Source organism: Rhineura floridana, chromosome 1 (genome assembly GCF_030035675.1).
Source record: "Rhineura floridana isolate rRhiFlo1 chromosome 1, rRhiFlo1.hap2, whole genome shotgun sequence".
Lineage (NCBI taxonomy): Eukaryota > Metazoa > Chordata > Lepidosauria > Squamata > Rhineuridae > Rhineura > Rhineura floridana.
This window is the reverse complement of record NC_084480.1, coordinates 176,804,997-176,821,739: the sequence shown is the minus strand read 5'-3', so window position 1 is coordinate 176,821,739 and position 16,743 is coordinate 176,804,997. Positions and strand designations below refer to the sequence as shown.

General features: G+C 42.4%; 1 protein-coding gene across 5 annotated transcripts in view; it reads right to left on the bottom strand.

Moving 5' to 3' along the window:
* SLC24A3 (solute carrier family 24 member 3) overlaps positions 1-16,743 on the bottom strand; it is a 221,458-nt gene that overhangs the window by 46,180 nt on the left and 158,535 nt on the right. For all 5 annotated transcript variants that reach the window (XM_061587741.1, XM_061587765.1, XM_061587745.1 and 2 more), the window contains exons 6-8: positions 14,884-14,987; positions 4,805-4,879; positions 1,126-1,151 (exon numbers count right to left, since the gene is read on the bottom strand). In XM_061587741.1, coding sequence (XP_061443725.1) covers positions 1,126-1,151; positions 4,805-4,879; positions 14,884-14,987 — 205 coding nt within the window. The remainder of the gene's footprint in view (positions 1-1,125; positions 1,152-4,804; positions 4,880-14,883; positions 14,988-16,743) is intronic.

The following is a 16,743-nucleotide window of genomic DNA, read 5'->3' as shown; positions in this document are numbered from 1 at the left end:
GTATCTCCATATTATAAGATATCAGGACAGTGTACCTTTGCAACAATTGTCATGATCATTTACAGCTTTCTGTTGCTCTCCTCTTGACCCATTGCTTGTTAGCCCCAACTTCACATTGGCTGTCATCCCACAATTCATTCACCACTTTGCTAACCCCTTTGCTCACATTTCGTTTGTTGTTTTTGCATTCTCACTGAATGGCATGGAACTTCCTTCTCAATGGTACTATCCCATTAGACTGTGGTATGAGGGTGTGTTGCATGCATTTGAAAACTACAACCATCTGAAAAAGACCTATCACACAGGTATTTCCCAAACAATCATCATTTTACTCAAAAAAGTAGCACCAACATGTTTTGGTGAGCATATAAAGGAGTCTTTGCCTCCTTTCATTCCCCAATTCCCAACTCTCCTTTTCTCTCCTAGAAATCCTCTCTCAGCTTCTTCCAGATGGGACTTGCTACAGGCAACCGTTTTTTCAGAGATTTAATATAATACTTGCAGTACAATAGTGCTATCATCGCCTATAAGTATACACATTCCCTTTTTTATGTCCCATTTTCCCTCAAATAGGTTTTGCGGGTTGTTGCAGTGCTTCAAAACCCACAATCGGAGAACCCCAGCAGTCACAGGGAGCTCATGGATTCTCATGCACAATGTGATTATGATTATCCAGATACAGTAGTCAATACTTGTAGATGTTATGACTGGCAGGCAAGGGATGGCTCACCAAAGGGAGGGCATTTTCACAGACATCCTCATGGTAGCTATAACATATTGCCAGCCTCTTAAATCCACAGTACTTGTAATATGAATACATGTGTCCTCAGCTTTTGTGACTGTCATCATGGAAGTATATTTTTCAGACAGCATGGGAATGTTCACATATTCATCCTGCTTATCCAAGCCCTGCATCTTTAGTGGAGGTTTGTGTGGGTGTGGAGAACTGGTGGACACAGAAGGCGCTTGGAAATAGATGTTTCCTCTTTTAACTCTAAAAAGATCTTCATGAGTCATTTTACTATTTAGGTTCCTGCAGGGATGGAAATTGGTCCCCAAGTTGCTCAGCAGAACTATTGCTTCCCTTACTTTTGGTAGTCAGAAAATGATAGCAGCACTACTTACCAAGAAACTTTTTCATCATAAATAAACTGTGGAGAAAATATTTAAAAGATAAATTACCATGTGAGACTGCCAATAACTTTAAAAACAGACTTTAAATATTTCTCATCACAATCTCTCTTCTAATATTGATCCCCTTGTTCCAAATTATTTCACACATTTCCTTCCTTCCTCCACCCACCTTTTTAACATCTGTAATCTATAGCTCTATTTGAGACATATAAGGTATTTATTAATTTCTTATCAACAAACATAAAACGTTAACTGAAAAGGAGTAACCAAAGGTTTTGCTCTTTTCAATTCAATAGCGACGTATGAGCAATTTCTCAACTTTTAAATAAAGGTTTTGTATATAATCTTCTTCCAATGTGCTAAATCACTATATGGAGAAACAAATACAACAACAAGACACTAGGTTTTAACATAACATTTCCCAGCCTTGTTATTTGAGATCCAGCGATTGAAATGGGGTCATAGTCTATGAAAGGCATGTGCCACTGAGTTATGAGATTTGTGCAAAGAGCTCAGTTGCACAACCACACCTACAACCAATGTATTGGTTTACATGGCATTGACTGTGCCACTGTCCTAATTACCAGAAGACTTACCAATTTTCTGTAACCAAGCTGTAAACTGTCCTGATTTCAATGACTAAGGGCACTCTCTAGAGTCAGCAATGCAGTTCCTTTACCAAAAGCAAAGAACCTGAGGTGCTAGGGCCAAACTACATTAAATACAGGAAGTCTATGGTCAGACCTCAAGACATTTTGATTTTTAGCAGCTGTGAAGAGGAAGAGAAACTGTATAGGAGCATTGGCACTGGGGGAAGGGAATGTTTAGTGCCTTTCTCTATAAGCGAAAGCCAATTTTAATCAGAAAAAACTGCCATGGAGAGAGAGTGCTAAACACCCCCTGCAGCACTGCTACTCTGACCTAATTTGCACCCTCTTTCCTCCACAGCTGCTTTTAAGGACAAATCCAGATGTCAGGATATCCTATCATTGATCTCCTGGTAATGTGTAGCCTAGCCTTAAGATACTCATCTGACAAGCGTGTCCACAGCTACAATACATCTGCATAGGTTCTCAGCCTGTGCTTTTCAGATCATCCTTTGTACTGGAACACATATTAAGTGGTACAATTCTGTCTGTCACTTAAGACAGCAGTGAAAACGTATCATATGTGTGAATCGCTCTCACACGCGCGCACACAGAGAGTAGTATTCAACTAAATCATACTCAGAGTAGACCCACTCAAATCAATGGACTTAAGTTATCCATTATTAACTTAAGTTCATGGATACGATGGACCCACTTGGAGTATGATTTAATTGGATAGCAGCCGGAGCTGGGTTTTTGTTTATTTTCTAGAATGCAAATCCTCAACTTGCAGTCTGAAGTGACAGCCCATACTTCTAGCACCTCAGTCTACATATTATTTAGATCAGCTGAAACACAGCTACCCTTTTTATCTTTATCGGAATTTGATTTTCCTCCACAGTCACCACTAGGTTGCACTCATATTCTGTGCCTCAGCTTTTCTTTTCTTTCCCCCCCCAGCCGTGCCTGCAATGATGGCAGCAAATGAAGTATCCTCATATATGTGGGAAGAAATATTTGCACCGTTACCCTTCTACTTTCCACTGCTTGTACACTCAGTGGGGAACAAATCCACATCTGCTACTCCGCTGGCTCTTAGTTGTCACCCATAATTACAGGCCTCACTATGAGGCAGCTTATAGTCAAGGCCACAAGGTCACGCTACAATAAAGTGTCAGGGCAAAATGTGACAATGCAATGTCAGGCAGAAAAAAAGCAGTTCTTCCTTGGGTCTTACTGCTCTGCTTCCTGCCATCCAAAAAGGTTAAATACTCCCAGAACACGACATTGTTTATTATATGTAATTGGGAGAAAGAGGAGTGAAGTTTATTGTACTCAGCCTGAGAGGGGGCTACTAGTAGCTGAGGTAAAAAAGGACTCTGCCCACATAGTTGGTATCCAATTCTCTATCAAGCCTGCTCTATCACATTTGCTTATTTCTTTACATTATTTCCCCCAGCTGGGGACATAGATGTAATACAAGGCTGAAAGATATTGTGGATCATCTGGCACCTCCACGCATATCAAGATCTCCCATATGAAGTATGGAATCAAGAAGCAAAAGAATGAATGTAAAGGAAGAGACACAGAGCTGTAAGTGGAGAGGAAGGCTCCCCTTATTTGATCTGCTATTATGATGAATCATCAAAACAACCCACTGTGGTGGGTTCAGACATTTGACCCCCATGTGATTACCTGAGAGATGGGCTGGCAGCAGACTCACAACCCAGCTGGTTCTATGAACTGATGCCTCCCTGTGGTTCTGGACATGTACCTGCTTTGTTGTTATGTGCCTTCAAGTCGACTACGACTTATGGTGACCCCATGAATCAGAGACCTCCAATAGCATCTGTCATGAACCACCCTGTTCAGATCTTGTAAGTTCAGGTCTGTGGCTTCCTTTACGGAATCAATCCATCTCTTGTTTGGCCTTCCTCTTTTTCTACTCCCTTCTGTTTTTCCCAGCATTATTGTCTTTTCTAGTGAATCATGTCTTCTCATTACGTGTCCAAAGTATGATAGCCTCCGTTTCATCATTTTAGCTTCTAGTGACAGTTCTGGTTTAATTTGTTCTAACACCCAATTATAGGTCTTTTTTGCAGTCCATGGTATCCGCAAGTGGTATCTGCTACCATTTGATTAATCTGAGGTGCCATGACTCTGCAGACCAAGGTAGCTGCCTGCCTGTCCCCCACCTGCAACACACTAGTCCACAGGTTCAACAGCAACCCTGTGCAGTCCCACAGAAAATTACATGATTGGAGTCAAAAAGCAACTGAATCACACCCTTCATCAGGGATCACCATACAGTACATCAAAGGCCATTGGTGGCCCTCAGAACCCAATTTAAGAGTTACAGTTACAGAAAACACTGTGTATTTCTCTGTGCACACATATTTTCTGACTGCATAAATTCTAGCAGTTGCCCTGAAACGTGCTGTGTCTGACCAGATATGGTAGGAATTATAAAGGGCTAAAGAAGTGTGGTGTAGTGGTTAAGGTGTTGGACTACAACCTGGGAGACCTGGGTTCAAATCCCCACATCGCCATGAACCTCACTGGGTGACCTTGGGCCAGTCACTGCCTCTCGGCCTCATGAAAACCCTATTCACAGGGTCGCCATACGTCGGAATCGACTTGAAGGCAGTACATTTTTTACACAAAGAAGGAAAGCAAGAGACAACAGCCTCTTTTTGCAAGAAGCATGATGTAACAACTGCTTGTTGTAGAGTACAATTCTGGTCTCGTCTCACTGTTCAGTTAGTACCTTATTGCACATTTTCTGAATGGAAACAGCTAGAATGTAATCTGCCCCCAAACCTAGTTTTGACATTTGAAGCAGTGTTCTTAAGTTGTGAGACATTATTTCTCAAATTGCTATGGGTGAAATATAAAATCACATAAAACATGAAATCTTAGTAAGGGCATGTATTCATTTAAATGAAGCCTTCAACAAAAGCAAAACAAGCAGCATACTTCTGTAAAAAAGAAAAAGAAATCACCCTAGCGAACCCCTATGCACTCTGGGGTTCAAGGGCAAGCAAAGAAATACTCATGCAGGAAAGCAACCTCTGACCACTTACCAAAATAAGTGCAACAACAGAGCAGGTATAATACATTGAATCCCTCAGGAGACACCAAGATGACAGTACCACAATCTGAGAAAACAAAACAGGAAGAAAATGAACTGCTCATGTACAATCCCAAGATCCATATCGAGGGCAAACTGCAAGGAAGAGCTGTTGGGCTTAACCTGAAGACCAGAGAATTCTACACAATCATTGTAACAGTTGCACAACCTGGTTAGAATAAACACATTTTCTCAGGTTTAAAATATTTGTATCTGAAAATGCCATATTCCTGAAACAAAAAGTAAAACAAAAAAAGATGTCTGTGAAAGAAGATCCAACACAATAAATGAGAAATAAGCATTTACTGAGAGGGAGAAAAAACATTGTGTGGAAAGGCCCATTATCTCCAAGTGTTGGCCTGATTCACCAACAAAAGTGCTGCATGTTAAAGAGACATCATGACCTAGGGATCTGACTCCCTATTCTTAGGGGAAGAGGCAATAGTTGCCAGCCATTATCTGTGGTCTCCAGCCAACCTTTTCCCCAAAGCATGGGCAAGAAACTCAGGGGAAGGAAAGAGAGGGTTAGTCTCATTTTATGTCAGGCTTTGGAGACACTATCTCAGTGCTTCTGATTGCCTCCAAAGCCCCATGCCAAGGGACACAGTCTCTGCCATCAGGGCATGAAGTGAGAGATGCCTCCCCCTTCCAAGATCTTTATGATGCATGGGGTCTCTTCACTTCAAGCTAGGCAGCCAGAGGCAGGCAGAAAGCAGAAAGAGACTGCTGTCAGAAACAGATTTATGATCATTGCTGGCAACCGAATAATCACATTTTGACTAATGGAGAATGGCTTTCTTGAATGCTCTCTTGACATAAACTCCCTGCAAGTTTTTTTTAAAAAACTAACATAACACAGAGGAAGTTTCCATCCTATTCATTCCATGTTGTGCTAATTTTCTACTTAACAGAGAGTTTTCCACATAAGGGAGCACTGAAAAATATGATCCCCCCACCTGCAGTCTCAAGTGGTCTAGCCTGTTCTACTACCTCTTCTCTATTACCTGAATTCCCACCTTATTCTGCTACATGTTGACCAGACCTGATATTGTAGCTAGTATCAAGCAAATTATAGGCCACAGTGTGTATGTGTGTGTGCATGGATATTTCCAGGTATCACACACATAGCCAGGTTCACGGAATTGCTCTTTAGCAAAAATTCTGCATTTGGCAAAAATCTCCTGGGAAAATACTTTTAGTTGGTTTTATTCAGAGACGTCACTATCTCCAATGAAAGGGGGCTTATGTCAGGTTCTAACTGATCGTCTCTGAAAAGATGGCATGATACAAGACTATATTTATCTCCCCTTTTACTGGAGGAAAAAACAACAGCCCCCTGCACCCTTTACAACATTCAGTACATTAAGCGCACCATAGGCTGTAAGCTTTTTCAGGGAGTGCCATGTACCAAAACGCACACACCCAAAGCCATTACAGGGCAGGAAGCTCATACAAACAATTATGTTAACAGAGATCAAAGGCTGGGACAATCTGAATTACTTTTAGTCAGCAAACTGTGTTACTTGTAGTTGGTAAAATCAAAGCTTAAAAGATCAAGATATATGCAAACCAACTGGGCAGAAAAACCATATCCAGAAAATGTATAACCTCTACTATAAACAGTGATCTTCTATATGTTGATTGATTTCTTTTCCTCAGGAGCTCATTCTTATATGCTCTTTGTGCTAGATTAGGGATAGGCAATCTAAGACCTGTAGATAATTAGCACACTTGCCAAAGCTTTACTCCATCTTGCTTTCCAGCCACTCTATAGAAAGGGAGATTCTCCTGAGGAAAACCTTTGGTAAGCTAGAGACCAACTGTAGCCCTTTCACTGCCTACTTCTGTGTAGATGATATGTTTCCTCCACAAATTATTTTGTTCACAAGAGTTAGTGCGCTTTGGTGCTAGCAGGTATTTAGGGAATACACAAAATGGTTGCAGATATTGAGAATAATCTAGAATTGATCACATATTTGTCCAATAGGTGGGAACCTGCAAGAAGGTTGGAGAGAGGAAAAATAGTTTTTTTCTTTCCTTCCTCTTCCACTGCTCTTTGGCTCCTGCTCCCTTAGTTATTTCCATTCAACCCCCCTTCCTCCCATTGATCACCCCCACACTCATCTTGTTTCTTCCACCCCTTTGCTCTAAGCATCCTCTTCTTACTTGACTCTGCCCTTGGGGCTGGGTGAGGAAAAGGTCGTCATTCTTCAGTAGGTGGATGCTTCCATCCAGGGATGCGGAACTTGCAGCCTTTCATACGTTGTTTGACTACAACTGCCATAAGCCCCACAGAATATGGCCAATGGTCAAGGATGATGGGAGCTGTAGTCCATCAATGTCTGCAGGGCCACAGGTTCCCCATCCCTGCTTTTGTCCCTCAGCAGCAGCAAATAAGTTGAAGGGAGAAGGGTCTTCGGCTAGTGGCAATGGCCTACAAGGAGCGGAGTCTCATGCTGTCTTAGTACACAGTAGGCAACACGGGGATAACTCAGGGTGAAGACAGAGACAAACACTGAACATTTGTTGCGTTCCAAAATACTTGTTTTGTGGGCAGAGAATGTATGTTTAAACCTCTCCCACCAGACCCAGAATGGGTCTGTCTTCATCCTAAAGTGGCATGATGTACAATTTGACCATAATGGTGATTGAAAGAAGGACAATACATCTGATTAAGTTATAAGGAAGGAAGTTGAGCTAGGGTACTGAATCCCCTTTGTGCAGAATAGATGTGGAATTTGGCAGACTTTAAATCAACAGAACATAGGTAAGCCTGGTGCATTGGCAACGTTAGGAGTAATAACAACGATGATGGGTACTTGGGTGTAAATAACATAGGACATCTCCAAATTGGTTATTTTGCAAGAAGACAGGTGGGGGGGGGTACCTGCTCCTAACAGTCGGCACCACTGATTATTTTATTTTTGTCTATTAATATTTATTTTTAAAGTGAGGATTATTTCTCTCTCTTAAAGCCTATACCTGTTTCTAATAAATAAAGTTAATGTAATTAACAGTCTATTTCTATGTCTATTGTAAATCACCCCTACAAGAGATTACCACATCATGATTGTAAAATTGCTCTCATGAAATTGCTGTGATTATGCCTCTTAAGTTATAGCAGCCCAGTGGGCAGAAGGCATATGAAATCAAAAGCCATTTTTCTTGAGCTGTTTTCCTTACCCTTTGGCCTGATTAACATTGCTAGTTTATGTGAGCCTTCCACTGTAAGAATTCCAGTGCTATTTACAATATATCTGCTTTATTAACTTGGTTATATGATTCTACCTCCTGTCCCCCACCCCCATCAAAACCAAAACATCGTATTAAACAGAGCTCTAACCAGAGATGGCTTCAGGAAGCCAAAACAGTGAAGAAGGGTGGAGAGAGACATAATATTTACAGAGAAGTTGCAATGTGTATTTCACCTACAGTATGACCTGAGCTTCCTCCTAACTTTACACTTTGCCTCAGAGACATACATTCTACTAACTAAAATACTGGACTCTTGCCCCTTCCCCCCACAATGTTTCATTTGGATTGTATGCCTTTTTTATTCTTTAAAATACATCATACTTATTTATTCAATTTTACACCCAACCTTCACTTTATTTTATTTTTTAAAAAGTAATTTTTTAAAAAACCTGTGTGAAAACAGCTTGGGAAGGACAAGATATGTCTTCATGATGCTAGCTGATCAGCTTTTGTGGCAAACTCAAAGAACTATTTTTTAAAGAACTTGATGGTGAAAGAGAAAAAAGTAAACTTCTACTGAACATGGAGAGGGTGAGCATAATAACAGAAGAGCCCTGTTGGATCAGAACAAAGGCCCATCTAGTCCAACATCCTGTTCTCACAGTGATCAATCAGATGCTTATCAGAAGCTCACAGCAGGACCTTCCAAAATAGCTCAAAATGCTACACAAATTACATCTGCCTTGATTCTAAATGTCCCTGTTCTTTCTGCTTAGCAATGGTCAAAACAGTTCTGTAAGAAAAGAATGCAAAAGTTCTGGTTCCATTGACAGCACCACATTCTCTGTACTTCCTGGATAGTGGTTTTGTTGTACAAGGATTCCTTTACACTGTAACACCTAATCACACAGCAAAAATATAAGCCATTTTGTTTATCTGAAGTACAATTAATTTTTGTAAAGCCCATGCTGATTTCTAGGGAGTATCTTTAATTCGGTCACCACATATACTAGAAATGTGGAATCGATGGCCCTCCAAACATTGTTAGACTATAGCTCCCATCATCCCTGACCTAGTCGTGAGACCTGACCTCCTGCCTGAGATATTGTACTAGCCTACAAATTTGTAAAAATGCAAACACAATTTGGGTTCTGCAATACTTGTGAGTCTTTCAAAAGAACTCTATCCAAAAATTATGTATGTCCGGGGGGGGGGATGGCAAAACTGAAACACTGGGTAAGTTCTGGACACTGCACTTTAAGAAAGATGCAGACAAACTGGAACAGGTTCAGAGGAGGGCAACAAGGATGATCAGGTGACTGGAAACAAAGAGAGAGAGACCGAGAGAACTGGGCAAGTTTAGCCTTCAGAAGAGAAGAGTGAAGGGAGATATGATAGCACTCTTCAAATACTTGGCTACAGTATGCAACTATGACCATGTTTCTTCAAGACAGCTGGATTTAACTGTGTCCCCTGGATTAATTAGTATAGAAAGTTAGTACTGGTGTACAGTCAACATAGTGTTGTGTAAATGCTATTATAAGTGTCAAGTGAGCAATGACCTGTTCCTTAGTCTTCTGTTGGAGCTATTTCAAAATGGCTCACCATGTCATTTCCTATCTCCCAGGTCACATGTACCAGCAGATATGTGTTCTGCTGGTATTTTGGGGGTGGGGTGAAGGGAGAGAAATGGAACATTTAGAATGTAGCAATCAGGAGAGAACGTCTTTTTTTTTTAAGAGCTCATCTGCAAAAAGCAGCCATGGTATTACGAGGCTCTTAACGAAATGCTGTTTGCTTTAGGGAACTTCTTTACAGACTAGTGTGTATATTAATAAACATATATCTCAAATGTCAACCAGTATTTTCTCAGCCAAAAGGAAACTGAAAGCGTAATCATATACATGTCAACTCAAAAGTAAGTCCCACAAAGATAAATGAGGCTTACTCCTGGGTAAGTGGGTATAGGATTATAGCCTCAATCCTGTAGCATTTCCACTGGAACTTCACACTACTCTGGGAACACACAACAATACACACATACTAGAAAATTTCAATCGCTAGTCAAGCAGAATGAAATGTTAAAGTACTCCCAACCAATATGGGCCCCCCACTCTGCCCGTCTGTTCCCTGACCTCAACTAAACCGCAGTCTCCAACCCATTGACGTAATAAACCTTAAACAAAACTATGCAGGTAAGAAGCCAGCAGTGGTGTGGGGGCTTTCCAGTGTTTTGCACTGCCTGCAGCATGTACGACTATCTGCCTGTTGGACAGAAGTCGTGGGTGTGCTCTCGGTGCAATGAGCTCCTGGCTCTCCGGGAACGACTTCATTTCCTTGAGGCCAAGGTGGCGGACCTGGAAAAGCTGAGAGAGGCAGAGAGGTGTGTGGAGGAGGCCTTCAGGGACGTTATAGCTGTGTCCCACTCCAACGATGATAGCTCTCCTGCTATCATGGACAACGATGGTCTCGGGGAAGGAGAGCATCCAGCTGAGGAAGAGGGAAACGATCCCTTAGAAGGGACCCATTCCTTGGGGGATGAGCAGCTATCCTCTCGTGCCGAGGATATATCTCCAGGGGTGGAGGGATCCTTGTAGTGGGTGATTCGATCATTAGGAACATAGACAGTGGGGTGTGTGATGGGCGTGTAGACCGCAAGGTGTTTTGCCTGCCTGGTGCGAAGGTTGCAGATATCACCCGTCGTTTAGATAGTTTGGTAGACAGTGCTGGGAAGGAGTCAGTGGTCGTGGTGCACGTTGGCACCAACGACATGGGGAAATGCAGCCGTGAGGTCCTGGAAGCAAAATTTAGGTTGCTAGGTAGGATGCTGAAAGCCAGGACCTCCAAGGTGGCTTTCTCTGAAATCCTACCGGTTCCACGCGCAGGACCAGCCAGACAGGCCCAGCTTCACAGTCTCAATGCGTGGATGAGACGATGGTGTCGGGTGGAAGGGTTTGGATTTGTTAGGCACTGGGGAACATTTTGGGACAAGCCGGGCCTGTACAAAAGGGACGGGCTCCACTTGAACCAGAATGGAACCAGACTGCTGGCACTTAAAATTAAAAAGGTGGCAGAGCAGCTTTTAAACTGACTGAGGGGGGAAACCCGACAGGAGCTGAGAAAGGTCCGGTTCGGAATAAACCTCCCCCCTGGGATAAAAACCAAAGAAATGATGAAATTTTAAAAGGGGTAGGCCTAGAAGTAGGCATTGTGAGAGCAGGGGCACAGGATATAAATTCAGAAGAGCAAAATTACCACAGGCCTAACCACAAGTGCCAAAGACACTTGAAGAGAGACACTGCTTACAAGTGCCTGTACGCTAATGCTAGGAGCCTGCAAACCAAGATGGGAGAACTGGAGTGCTTGGTCTTAGAGGAGAGCATTGATATAGTGAGCATAACGGAGACCTGGTGGAATGGAGAAAACCAGTGGGATACGGTTATCCCTGGATATAAACTATATCAAAGGACAGGGAAGGACGTATTGGTGGCGGAGTCGCTCTATACGTGAAAGAAGGCATTGAATCCAGCAAGCTCGAAACCCCCAAAGAGGCAGACTCCTCCACAGAATCGTTGTGGGTGGTGATACCATGCCCCAGGAGGGACTTAATACTGGGAACGATCTATCGTCCCCCTGATCAAAATGCTCAGGGAGACCTTGAGACGAGATATGAAATTGAGGAAGCATCCAAACTAGGAAATGTGGTAGTAATGGGTGACTTCAACAACCCGGACATAGACTGGCTGTATATGTGTTCCAGTCATGACAAAGAAGCAAAGTTTCTAGATATTCTAAATGACTATTCCCTAGACCAGTTGGTCATGGAACCGACCAGAGGGACGGCAACCCTGGACTTAATCCTCAGTGGGGACCGGGACCTGGTGCGAGATGTAAGTGTTGTTGAACCGATTGGGAGCAGTGACCACAGTGCTATTAAATTAAACATACATGTAACTGGCCAATTGCCAAGAAAATCCAACACGGTCACATTTGACTTCAAAAGAGGAAACTTCACAAAAATGAGGGGATTGGTAAAAAGAAAGCTGAAAAACAAAGTCCAGAGGGTCACATCACTCGAAAATGCTTGGAAGTTGTTTAAAAACACTATATTAGAAGCTCAACTGGAGTGCATACCGCAGATCAGAAAAGGTACCGCCAGGGCCAAGAAGATGCCAGCATGGTTAACGAGCAAAGTCAAAGAAGCTCTTAGAGGCAAAAAGTCTTCCTCCAAAAAATGGAAGTCTTGTCCAAATGAAGAAAATAAAAAAGAACACAAACTCTGGCAAAAGAAATGCAAGAAGACAATAAGGGATGCTAAAAAAGAATTTGAGGAGCACATTGCTAAGAACATAAAAACCAACAACAAAAAATTCTATAAATACATTCAAAGCAGGAGACCATCTAGGGAGACGACTGGACCCTTGGATGATAAGGGAGTCAAAGGTGTACTAAAGAATGATAAGGAGATTGCAGAGAAGCTAAATGAATTCTTTGCATCTGTCTTCACAGTAGAAGATATAGGGCAGATCCCTGAACCTGAACTAACATTTGCAGGAAGGGATTCTGAGGAACTGAGACAAATAGTGGTAACGAGAGAGGAAGTTCTAAGCTTAATGGACAATATAAAAACTGACAAATCACCGGGCCCGGATGGCATCCACCCGAGAGTTCTCAAAGAACTCAAAGGTGAAATTGCTGATCTGCTAACTAAAATATGTAACTTGTCCCTTGGGTCCTCCTCCGTGCCTCAGGACTGGAAAGTGGCAAATGTAACGCCAATCTTCAAAAAGGGATCCAGAGGGGATCCCGGAAATTACAGGCCAGTTAGCTTAACTTCTGTCCCTGGAAAACTGGTAGAAAGTATTATTAAAGCTAGATTAACTAAGCACATAGAAGAACAAGCCTTGCTGAAGCAGAGCCAGCATGGCTTCTGCAAGGGAAAGTCCTGTCTCAGTAACCTATTAGAATTCTTTGAGAGTGTCAACAAGCATATAGATAGAGGTGATCCAGTGGACACAGTGTACTTAGACTTTCAAAAAGCGTTTGACAAGGTACCTCACCAAAGGCTTCTGAGGAAGCTTAGCAGTCATGGCATAAGAGGAGAGGTCCTCTTGTGGATAAGGAATTGGTTAAGAAGCAGAAAGCAGAGAGAAGGAATAAATGGACAGTTCTCCCAATGGAGGGCTGTAGAAAGTGGAGTCCCTCAAGGATCGGTATTGGGACCTGTACTTTTCAACTTGTTCATTAATGACCTAGAATTAGGAGTGAGCAGTGAAGTGGCCAAGTTTGCTGATGACACTAAATTGTTCAGGGTTGTTAAAACAAAAAGGGATTGCGAAGAGCTCCAAAAAGACCTCTCCAAACTGAGTGAATGGGCAGAAAAATGGCAAATGCAATTCAATATAAACAAGTGTAAAATTATGCATATTGGAGCAAAAAATCTGAATTTCACATATACGCTCATGGGGTCTGAACTGGCGGTGACCGACCAGGAGAGAGACCTCAGGGTTGTAGTGGACAGCACGATGAAAATGTCGACCCAGTGTGCGGCAGCTGTGAAAAAGGCAAATTCCATGCTAGCGATAATTAGGAAAGGTATTGAAAATAAAACAGCCGATATCATAATGCCGTTGTATAAATCTATGGTGTGGCCGCATTTGGAATACTGTGTACAGTTCTGGTCGCCTCATCTCAAAAAGGATATTATAGAGTTGGAAAAGGTTCAGAAGAGGGCAACCAGAATGATCAAGGGGATGGAGCGACTCCATTACGAGGAAAGGTTGCAGCATTTGGGGCTTTTTAGTTTAGAGAAAAGGCGGGTCAGAGGAGACATGATAGAAGTGTATAAAATTATGCATGGCATTGAGAAAGTGGATAGAGAAAAGTTCTTCTCCCTCTCTCATAATACTAGAACTCGTGGACATTCAAAGAAGCTGAATGTTGGAAGATTCAGGACAGACAAAAGGAAGTACTTCTTTACTCAGCGCATAGTTAAACTATGGAATTTGCTCCCACAAGATGCAGTAATGGCCACCAGCTTGGATGGCTTTAAAAGAAGATTAGACAAATTCATGGAGGACAGGGCTATCAATGGCTACTAGCCGTGATGGCTGTGCTCTGGCACCCTAGTCAGAGGCAGCATGCTTCTGAAAACCAGTTGCTGGAAGCCTCAGGAGGGGAGAGTGTTCTTGCACTCGGGTCCTGCTTGCGGGCTTCCCCCAGGCACGTGGTTGGCCACTGTGAGAACAGGATGCTGGACTAGATGGGCCACTGGCCTGATCCAGCAGGCTCTTCTTATGTTCTTATGTTCTTAGAAGTAGGCCCTTGATGAAATTTTTTTTTTGCAAGTTCTGTAAGACATTAGGTGAGAACCAAGGTCCTGTCTCATGCCAAACCCAGGTGAGACTTCTTATCTCTGATCTGCTCCTAACTTCTGGAAATGCATACAAATGTATCTGTAAGCAGGAAACTTTTATGAATATTGGAACAGACCTTTGCTGAATAGGAAAGGCTTCTGAGTAAACACAGAAAGTCATGGGAAAGTATTTGTGGAACCTACACTTTAATTCCACTTCCAGCTGATTATCAAAATTCAGTGCCACAGCAGTGCTAAAGACCTCTAGTGTGGATGAGTTATTGTAACACAGCAATAATAATACTGAGCTATCTTACACATTTGTTGTGTCTCTAAAGTGTTGTATAGATAGTGATGTTGGTGACAGCTGAGGCAAGGTCTGAATTAGAGATTTCCAGACTTATAGCTCACAAGTTTGTAACATGGCGAGAACTGGGGGTGGGAATTTGAGTCATATTTTCAAAGTCCTTGAATTTTCTTACCTGCCCCGCAAAGAGGCCACAAACTCCGATTATACAGAGAATGTTGAATACAGCAGAGCCAACAATGGTTCCAACGCCTACGTCTCCTTTTGTGATAAACACACCTGGGGGAGAAAATAATTTTAAGACGTTCTGTATAACTCAGAATGGACAGAGGGTGTCAAAGACAGGCAGGATTTCCCATCACAAAACAGAACCATGGAAACTTAACAATAGTGCTGCTGGTGTAGCATTGGGATTAGGAAAAATGCCACAGTACCTTTTTCTAGTACTGATAGAAATAGAGAAAATGTGTGTAATAAAACATTTACTTAAATATGATTTCTGCATGATCAACCAATTGAAGAAGAGCGGCCAAATTAATTATAGCATGAGCCACAATGAAATATGGAAAGAGAAATATGTGCAAAGGTTTATCATCTGTTAGCAACACATGTAGGCATAATCAACACATGTTAGAATGGCCCATCTGTACTATACATTTAAAAGCAGTATCATACCACTTTAAACAGTTGTGGCTTCCTCCCCCCTCCCCCAAAAAAGTATTATGGGAACTGTAATTTGCTAAAGGTGCTGAGCCCTGTTAGGAGACTCCTATAGCAACAGTTCTCAGAATGGTTTAACAACCCCTCTTCCCAGGGTATTTTGGAATTGCAGCTCTGGGAGGGGAACAGGGGTCTCCCAACAATTCTCCACACCCTTAACAAACTACAGTTCCCAGGACACTTTGGCAGGGAAGCCATGACTGTTTAAAGTGGTATGATACTGCTTTAAATGTATAGTGCAGATGGGTTCATAGAGACGGTAGAATGAACTGTTCCACACTTCAGGTGGGGAAATGCAATTTTTGAACGCTTCCCAGAGAGAAGGGCAGGGGGAACCCAGAGAAAGGAAGAGAGAAAGATAATGCCTGTTCCCAGCAGAGCTTGGAAAAGTTACTTTTTAAAACTACAACTCCCATCAGCCCCAGCCAGCATGGCCACTGGATTGAGCTGATGGGAGTTGTAGTTCAAAAAAGTAACTTTTCCAAGCTCTGGTTCCCAGATATGGTAGTTTTCTTCTTGCAGAGTGTTTTGTGTGTGTATGGGAGCACTGAAAAATATGATTCTGCCCCCAATTGCAGTCTTAAGTGGTACAGGCATTAAACCTGTACCTCACCTCATTCATCCTACTTCATGTGCAGTCCAATCCCTACTTGAATCCAGTGAGATGTTAAGGGGTTCTCTCAGATTTTGATGATATCTGATATTTTCAGGGCAATGTACATAGGGCTAGACTCTTATTCCAGATTAATCTGTAATTACTACCGTGACCATATATAAAATGAAAGTCAGATCTGGGGTAGCAAAAATATTGTTAAAAGACAGATGACCCCTGTGGAGGTGTCCTTCCCACATGGTTATCATTGCATGGAGAGCCCCCGCTGTTGCATTCTTGCTGGCCCTGGCCCCTACAGGGGCCACTGGAGGCATGCTGGCAGAGGAGGAAACCTCCCAAACATTCACGGGCTTTCCCTGTGAACTGGAACCTTGCATGATCAAGATTCCAGCTCACAGGGTCAGCCTACGCATGTTTGGCCGGCTCCCTCCTTGCAGACAGGGCTTTAGATAATAGCTAATTTGAATGACATTATTCTATGTCTTTGGGATTCTCGGCAGAAAATTCACTTTTCCAGAAATGGATATTCAAATATGGCATAGATCTCAGAATGAATGATAGTGTTTGGAAACCAGACTATATAGAGCTATTGGCCATTCCCATGATTAAGCACATCAGCAGTTATTTGCTGGGGAGGTTGTTCTGACTACATAATCCACTGCAGTTAATTATCCATGCAAAATGTTGGCTCCACTTTGCTCA